The sequence below is a fragment of the Caenorhabditis briggsae genome (genome assembly GCF_000004555.2).
Source record: "Caenorhabditis briggsae complete genome, chrIV, whole genome shotgun sequence".
In the NCBI taxonomy this organism is placed as follows: domain Eukaryota; kingdom Metazoa; phylum Nematoda; class Chromadorea; order Rhabditida; family Rhabditidae; genus Caenorhabditis; species Caenorhabditis briggsae.
In genome coordinates this window covers 12948906-12958485 of record NC_013487.2, presented here as the reverse complement: position 1 = coordinate 12958485, position 9580 = coordinate 12948906, and the positions used below count along the sequence as shown (strand labels likewise).

Here is a 9580-nt window from a genome sequence, read left to right as displayed (position 1 = left end):
ATAAAAGCGAGACATAATAATAATCGTTATAATAATAAATATAGATTTCTTTGTGTTTCAAAAAAATTTTTTTTTTAAATTTGAAAAGAGGTGTATGGATCATGAAAACATGCGAATTTTCTTCACGTATGCATTTCAGTGCAAAATCTACTGAAAACTTCTGACCTAAATTTCTCGAGTTAGCGGAGGCCGCCGCAAAAACTGAGCATATATTTGAAAATGAAATTTCATCCTCTTTCGAATGATATAGGTCTCGTCCCATAACTCCACACCTTCTGTGAGTCATTCCCTAGTAAGAAAAAATCTGAGACATTCTGATCCTTCTAACGATAGTAAGGGTACTGTAACTATCAATGAAAAAAGCGAAAAAAGATAAGCCCAATGCGGGGCTCGAACCCGCGACAACCAGATTAAGAGTCTGGTGCTCTACCGACTGAGCTAACCGGGCGGCGACAGACTACGTTAGTCAAGGCATACCCAAGACATGTGACAAATGGCGCGTGAAGGACATTCCGTCTGCCACTTTCAAGTTTTTTCAGCTAGTCCTCTCCAATGACCCCCAAGCGTTGTCCTGCCGAAAACTGATTGACTGAAACGCCGAAGTTCATTGGTATAGTCTGAAAAATGATCCGATCCAACATATACATGAGATGTATCAGGAGATTCTCTTTTCGCCAATTAGTCCAGTGTCTAGATTCCAATCTCCTATATCCATCTGAAAACCATCCACCCCATGCTGAGCAATCCTTCTATTCATTCCCCCCAACTAGACGGTGTTCATCTTCTGCCCCCGTGTTCCAAGAAATGATTGATAGATGACAACCTCCCTCGTTTCTCTCATCCCAGATCAAAGGCACCATTCCCGACGCATCCCAAATGTCTTCATTTTGCGCGAATGCGAAATGAGGAACCCTGTTATTAGCACCAAGAACGGACATGATATGATCCCCACAGTGTCTTAGAAGAGAGAATGGAGGTCAAATTAGGTGACAGCTTATGTGCTGTTTTTGAATAGTACCGCCTAATGTAATGGATTATGAAAATTTCGGAGCGAATTATTCATGAACTGTATGATCTAAGAATTAGGCTCTCGGTTGATTGGAAATAGTCGTTTTCTCTGAAATGCACCTGCTTGCACTGATCCCCTTAAATTTCAAATCGTTATGGTCAAAAATTTGACTTCCCTCCTTTTTGATTGATTTACATACGTTTCAATTTGATGTTTCATTCGAAAATATGCATCCTCTAAAAATTTTTGACACACTAATTCGGTGAAGGACGCGAACAGTACCTATAACATGTGTCGGTTTTTGACATGACAGAAAATATGTAAAAATGGGCGCTGATGAGGTTTGGAAATGAAATTGAGATGAATCGGAATTGGAATGAGTGAGGTTCAAATCGTATAGGTTTTTGATGGGTTGTCAGTTTAAGGGTTACGGTAGCTGGATTTGAGGTTTTAAGACACAGTACTTATGAGACAGAAAAGGTGTAACAATAATAGAATCTACAAACCTAAAAACTGAAATTCCTTGGTTTTTGTACCAAATTGACCCAAATTGAACATTCTTTTTTTTCGAAATTGCAGTTTTTTCTTCTCCAGAGTACATATTCAAAATTTCCTAACTTTGCTTGTTTAAACGCTGGACATTTGTATTTAGATCAAAACCCTCGAATACTGAGATCCTTAGAATCCTAGATGCTTAGCATACTAAATTCTTAGGATCCTCAATCCTTAGGACCTTAGATCCTTAAGATTCCAGATCTTTAGGATTCCGCATCTTTAAGATCCTAGATCCTAGGATCCTAGATCCCTAGGATCCTAGATCCCTGGGATCCTAGATCCCTGGGATCCTAGATCCCTGGGATCCTAGATCCCTGGGATCCTAGATCCCTAGGCACCCAGATCCTAAAGATCCTAAATCCTTAGGATCTTAGATCCTTAAGATCCTAGATCCTTAGGATCTTAGATCCTTAGGATGTTGAATCCTCAAGATCCTAGATCCTTAGGATCTTAGATCCTTAGGATATTGAATCCTCAAGATCAAAAATCCTGTGGAGCTAGGATAATCAGGATTCTAAACCTTTGGGATCCTAGATCTTACAAATCCTCCAAATTACCCTAGGTACCCTATCCACTCCTTGTGCCCCTGGAAACCCCTTATAGCATCTTACTTAACCTGGCCAAAAAATTTCAAGTGTTCAAAGCCCTTACCCTAAATTCAACCCCCTCCCCTTTCTTCCTCTCCTCTTCATCAACACGTTTTCCCACATTTCGTCGTCTTCATTGTCCTTCAGACCCCATCTTCTTCTTCTTCTTCTTCTTCTTCTTATTCCTCGGACACTGCTGCGCGCGAAATACGGTCCACTTTTGTGATTTATTGTGGTAAAGTGTTTACACAACCGAACCGAACACGTACACTCATTTGATTTATATGTTATTTATTCAAAACGATTTTCATCGAAATCACAGACACAGTGAAACACTACAAATTTCAAATTTAGCTCTAAAATGATACCGGCTTTGGGAGAAAAGTGATTTTGGATCAAATTGGTCAATTTGGGGGGAGGCAATATACAAATGAGCAATATTAGAATCTAGAGAGGTACAGAAAAACACTGGGATCACCCGTTTTGAATTTTGGGGGGTCAGAAAAAACAGGAAAATGTGACGATGGGATGTGTGGTTTGGCAATGGGCACCCGGGATGAAATGGAAAGGAAAAAGATGAGCAATGAAAACGGTACTACAGTAATCGGAGCATTAGGACAGCTGGAAGGAGCAGTAGGTACTGTAGTCGGCTGGTGGAGGAGTACAGGGATTCAACTGAAAAATTAGAACTTGCTTTTTTATTCGAAGAACTCGTTGAAAAAAAAATTTAGAAATTCATTAATTCTAAAATTCAGAAATTCGGATATGCAGAATCCAAGACTTCAGAATTCAGATTTCCGAAACTCCAGAATTACAGGCCTCCGAATACTAAAATTCTAGAATTCTAAGATTCTGAATTTTAGGATTCTAGAATTCCACAATTCCAGAATTAAAGGATTCCAGGATTCCAGAATTCCAGAAGATTCTAAAAATCCAGAAGTCCAGAATTCATAACTTCAGAATTCAAGACTGGATTCCAGAATCCCAGAATTCCGGAATTCTATGATTACAGGTTTCCAGGATTCCAGGATTCCAGGATTACAGGATTACAGGATTACAGGATTACAGAAATTCCAGGAAATTCAGAAATTCATAATTTCTGAATTCGGAGTTCGGAATTCAGAAATTCCAGTTATCCAGAACTCCAGAATTGAGATTCAGAATGAAATAAAACCCATAGAACTTAGAATCCAAAAAAAAAAAATAAAAACTCACCATCTCCAATCTCATGAATCTCAAAATCTAGACCATCCGCCGGCACCGCTGGCTCATACTCATCCTTCTTATCACCCTGATACAGTGTCACCCTCTCGCCACGTGTCACTTCTGGCCACTTGTTATCAATAGGCATCACTTTTTCATAGAATTGCTCCCAGAGTTTCTCAGCAGAACTATCCATATCCTCCTGCGTGGCTGGAACAGTTTTTGGGGGTACTGTAGTTGTTGTGGTCGTTGTTGTGGTGGTCTTTTTATGATGATGATGACGGTGGTGTTGAATTCCAATGTCTCCATTTCGATCAGTGATGTGGATGACCATTTTCAAGTTGTGAGATGCGCAAAGACCGCCTTGCTCGTTGTAGAGCCCCTTGCGAGATCCAGTGGAAGTGGCTGAAATATTCAGGATTTTCTAGAATTTTGCAAAATACCCTAGTCGTCATTATTTTTCTAGAAACGTTCTTAAAAACTCACAAATAAAATAATAGGTCACTCCTGGCCTATAATCCAGCCCTGATGGGTTTGGGCTCATTAGCCTGAAGGCAACCTTGAGCTTCTCCTCCTGATATGGCTGCGTACATCTTCCGAGCTCTTTCGCATTCGATCTATGCTCACAATTTTCATATTCCTCCTCTGTGACCCGGTAGATTATTGATTGCTCAGTTCGCTCATCAGAATTCTCATCAAAGAACGGGCAAACGATGTCCAGAGTGTCTCCAATAGCAGCATAGCGCTCGACTCTGAAATATTCATAACATTTCATATTCAATTGTATATCCATTTCATTTCAAATTCATTCCAACAATCCCCCATTCTTGTTTCGCGCATTACCCCATTTGTCACAAAAGAGTAAAGCCGCCTTGATGACTATTGTCCCGTGTCCGGGGTATCGAAGAACACAAGGGACGACAGTAATACTCTTTTTTCGAAAAACGTGTCGGCAAAAGTTTTGAGGAGAGGCGACTCAGTGTCCGAACCACCCAAGGACTGGTAAGTTTTATGTTCCGTGAGAAGAGGAGGTTATGAGTTTTTGTGTCCTTAGGTCTTTTTTGTATGGAAAAGGTAAAAAAAACGAGTGTGTTTGGTATGGCAGCGGAAGTGTTCGAATTCAAAATTTTGGGGTTACGGTAGGTGGACAAGATTGCTACAGAATAAACGAGTTTGGGCAGAAATGCAAAATTTTGGGCTTAGATTTAAATTTATGAAAATTATAGTCAGCGTTTTAAAAAGTTTTAGGGCCTTAAACCCACTATCAATTTTGAGCTCAATTATCTCGGTTCCTGTAAAAGCTATCAAAAAGTTTTTAGCTGATTAGTTATTTATCATAATTTCATCAATATTTTTTAGTTGACAAATTTTTGATATCTCTGCTGAGATAATTAAGCTCAAAATGCGCGTATAGAAGACCACCTCTTAGGTTTCTTTTGAGCTCAATTATCTCGGTTTCCATGAGAGATATCAAAAATCTGTCAACTGATAACTTATTTATGGAAATATTACCAATATGTTATCAGTTGACAGATTTTTGATGTCTCTTATAGGAACCGAGATAATTGAGCTCAAACTGCATGTCACTATATTTTTGAATAGTCGCATTTTTTAGAAAACTAACTAATCCAGAATAATTATTTTCCACCTTGCTCCAGAAACACCTTAATCCTAAATTAATTATTCGTTTAAATTGCCAATTTCCTGTTTTTTATCCGATACATCTGGCTTCTCTATCTCCACGATCCTTCTTCCACCTCATTTCCTTTTCACCCTTATCCATATTACAGTTACATAACATTGACCTCTTTCTTATTTTCCTAGTCACCCTCTCCCCATAAATCCGAAACAGTTTAGCAGTAGATGAGTAATAGAGCTTCCTAATTGATGTGCTCTTCTCTTTCGAAATTTTCATGAACATGTGGTCATGATGAACAAGGGCTTCCTTCCTTCCTGTGGAACAAATGAAGACGAAGAAGCTTCCCCTGGAGAGTATTGGTTAGGAAAATTTCACCAAGAGATTAAGGGACCATCTATTAAGGAGGGGATAAAGAATCGGCATTGTTCAAAGACTTTCACCTGCCTCTCTCGGGGGCCACGGGGCATGTTAATTATGCCGTTTTGTAGTGGGTGGCGACGATAGACCATTTTATTGGGTGGGTGGTTTAATATGGAAACGTTCAATGGGGTTGGCAATTTACATATACCTAGAAGAATGGTTGGTTGAAGAGGGTACTGGGTATATTTTTTTTAAATTACGTATTTTAGGTGTAAACCATGTCAAGTTTGAGCTAATTTATCTCTGTTCCTTTGAAACATATCAAAAATGTGTCAACTAAAAACAATTTTTCTGATACTATGACAAAAAATTTATCAGTTGACAAATTTTTTATATCTTTGACAAGAACCGAGAAAAATTGGCCCAAAGTTGAAAGTTAGGGGGCCCTTCTATTACAGGTGTTACGGTATTATGCTAGAAGCCAATTCCCCTTTATTTAATACTGACATTACCCGAATATCTCTGCTTGACTTCTATGACGTAGCACACATTGTTTTCTCTACAAGTCTCTTGGTACTAAATAATACATATTGCTCAACACCCCGCCGCTACTGTAACATTTTCGTTCGCGGGTAAACAATCCAAAAGCGTCACCTAATCCGTTCCCAAAAGGTGCTAACCCCCATTCCTTTTTGCACCTCAGTGTGTGTGTGGAAACCTCATCATCAAATTCCAAAAGAGACAACAATTGGCAGTTGATTAGTAGAATAAGAAGTACTCCTCAAATTAGCTTAGCTCTCCGACAACAAGGTCCCCCTATAGCCACTTGATTTGTGCAAAGTGGTTTTGATAATTGGAGACAACCTCGAGAGAGAGCGGCAACTGTTTGCAAACACAGTAACCAATGTAGTCCACTTGAAGATAGATGTTTTCGGAGCACCCCCATATTTGTATTCGGAAACCGATACTTTGTATCTCCAAAATCTTGAGAGGATCCTCACGGAGAAAAGGGGATTTCTAACAAATTTGTATTCTTGGACAGTGCAGGTGACCCCCTGGTGGGTCAGTTACATAACGAAGAGAAGCCAGCTGCTCGCAGACACTGACCCTGGATATTTTTGTCTCATTTTTCTTCTCTCCGCAGGTGTTTACCGTGTTCAAAATGAGACTTGTGGATACAAGAGGATATACTTAGGGTGTGCCTTATCTACATAATCCGTATATGGTGAAGAGGGTACCGGAAGTATCAGGTAGTGAATAACAATGGAACCGAATGGAGATGGTAAAAAATACCGTAAAAAGTGTAATGATCCTGTTTGAGCCGATTTTCTGGTTTCCTGTAAGAGATAGCAAAATTGGTCAACTAATAAAATTTTTGTGACATTGTGATAAGCAATTTACAGTAGACCAATTTTTTATATCACTGACAGAAATTGAGATAAATCGAACCAAAGTTAGCTCTTCTATTACAACTTTTAGCACCGAATTGTTACACATTTTTATCTAAAAACCACTTTTCTAGGACCACCGGAAGCCGAGATATAGCCCTTTGAAGAGACGCAGACGGCTAGGCACTCTAACTGTCTGCGTCTCCCCAAAACTTCAAATGGCCATCACTCGACGCCTAGATGAGCTAGAAGCGTAATTTTTGGACAGAAGTATGTGCAATTTTTATGAAAATGTAAAAAAAAATTGAGACTTCGAAAATCCCAAAAAAAAATTTAGTCAGAACTCAAGATAAATTATATTACAGGTTTTATGGTAATAGGGAGTTATGAAAAAATATATTTGTGACATTTTTTTCAAAAATAGAGGGTTCCAGTTTTTGAAGTAGAGCGAATTTCCCCCGTATCGTAAAGTCATGAAATTTCATTTCTATCGTATCTCATTCCCCGCATTCGTTTTGAAAGCGAATATTTCCCAAAAGCGTTCGAATTTCAAACTCCATATAAACTTTTGCATGTTATATATTTAGAAAGAGGTCCATCGGACCACACACAGGTCTCTAATTTCATCTGTCCCTTCTCTTCCGACTAATTGTTCGCTTTGGCGGAAGCACATATTCAACCTGTTTCTCGTTTCACATAAATTTCACAGAGATATAGTGATAGAGGTGAGCAGATAAGAGAGACTCATAAATCAGTGGTCCCTCCGTGTACTACAAAGACCCTATTACACTTTTCGGTCCGCTGGGGGTCCCTTTGCGACATAAAACATGTCATCATATCATCATGATGTCCGAGACGACGAGGAGCAAGTTGCTCAGCTTAGATACTTCCATATGGTCTTCTTCTTATCCTCTCCTCATTCGAGATTGACGTGTTTATGGAAACAGTCCAGTGGGGATGGTCCCTTGGTACAAGAACATCTGCTCTTGGAATATATTAGGGATTTGAGACTAGGAGGCCAGCACATGTGGTACCAATCATCACGTGGCATTGAGATTTATGAAGATGATCGGAGCAAAAAAAAAACACTAGAATTTTGAGGTGGGCGAGGAGAGCTCATAAAAAGTGTGAGGTAGAAAAAAGAGCACCTGGAGGTAGAGATGCGAAATATCAAAAAGTTTGAGACTTTTGAAATTTTTTAAAATCACAGCTCTCGGAATTGTGAACAGGCACCTAATTTGTCAAAACATTCGGCAGCATACCAGTTTTTAATTTTTCAAAACATATTTCAGCTAAAAGCCGCTACGCCGACACGCGACGCGTCTAAAATTGGCTCGGTACCGAATTTCTAATCCAGGTTCCCTTCCTGGTTCTTGATCAGGTCTAGAAATAATTGACCCGTAAACTTCCTAACCAGAAATACACATCTTTTACGATATAAACCATCTCAGAAAGCTACCGACAAGTGACAAGAAACTGGACCTTTTTATGGTTGTCTTGCGGCACGAGAAGAAAACGCCACCGCCCATGTTTATGTTTTTTATGGCATCGAGATAAGGGGAAGGGTAACTTGAAAGGATTCATGAGACATGGAAAAATGAGATGACACACATGTGCTCCTGGGATTTTCGGATTTTAGACCTAGGCTGGGGAGAGAGCCGCGATCGACCGCGGTCCAGACCATAGGAAGTTCGCCAGCAACCACTAGGGCCACTAGGCCGCCATGGTCTAGAAGTAGCCTAATCAAAAATGCCGGAACACAGCCGAAAATATATGTTTCCAATGAGAAAATGAGGATTCTAGACATTTTGGTCCATATATGGCTAGCGGTGTATCAAGCTGTGCCAAGGCCGGTTGCATAGCCTTGCTCCTGGGATTTCTGGATTCTAGAGCTTTGCCGAGACAATAAGGATTCTGAGAACCTAGATCCTTTACCTTATGCCGTATTGCTAATCCCAAATCTAGATCTATCTAAATAAATCCTCCCAATCATTTTCTCTCTCCCAATATGTCATTTTTTTTCTTTATATGGTCTCCTGGTCCACCCGATACATTCTAATCCCAAAAAGTGTGGGTCCCCTCCCATCTGTTCTCAGATTAATTCTTGATACTCTAGATTCGATATCCAATATTTGTTCAGGAGCTCTCTCTGGTACATAATTAGTAACATCGTTTGGTTTCGGCTTACTTCTCTTCATGAGGGCTTCCGTCCTTTATGGTCCCTTTGCCCACCCTGTGAGGGGGGGGGTCCACCAAATAGGTAAATATTGTAAATATGTGTGGAGTAGTGTGTTTTCTATGGCGGCATATATAAAGCCAAAAGGCGGAAGCTTTTGATAGGATCAGCAGGGGACATATATTGGTTTATCTGGGTTTCTAATCAAGATAAGTAACAAAAAACTTACAATGGATTCGTCGAGTTCCAATAGATTTGCGGTAACCGCTTTGCATGGGTTTCAATCAAAAATAGTAGCGGTAGAAGCAGTAGAAAATATGGGGGCATGGCTGAAAAATAAGAATAGAGATTGGTGAGAAAATTCGGACAGCAAAACTTGAAGAGAGCAAAAAGTGGATTTATTGAAAAAAAATTAAGAACTTCAATTTGAAAACCAAGCTGTCAAATTCGAGCTCAATTATCTCGATTCCTAAGAAAGATATCAAAAATTTGTCAACATATAAATTGTTCATCATAACATCACCAATAGTTTGTTAGTTAACTATTTTTTGATACCTTTCACAGGAATTGAGATAATTGAGGTCCAAGTACATTATTCGAAAGAGACCAAGAGTTTGTTGAATTTTCTAAAAATCGATTTTGAGAATTCTCAATTCTCCACAA

The 9580-nt window shown here is 39.4% G+C and overlaps 1 protein-coding gene and 1 non-coding gene across 2 annotated transcripts; both read right to left on the bottom strand.

Annotated features, from left to right (window-relative positions):
- Positions 1-375: 375 nt before the first annotated feature.
- Positions 376-448, bottom strand: CBG28414. The gene has a single exon. It is a non-coding gene (tRNA).
- A 1727-nt stretch (positions 449-2175) lies between these two features.
- On the bottom strand, positions 2176-9244 carry Cbr-vab-2 (the record flags this gene model as incomplete). The annotated part of the gene is made up of 4 exons (XM_045236085.1): positions 2176-2180; positions 3400-3759; positions 3841-4106; positions 9147-9244. 4 exons carry the CDS (start codon positions 9242-9244, stop codon positions 2176-2178), a joined length of 729 nt encoding a protein of 242 aa, XP_045094351.1.
- Positions 9245-9580: the final 336 nt, after the last annotated feature.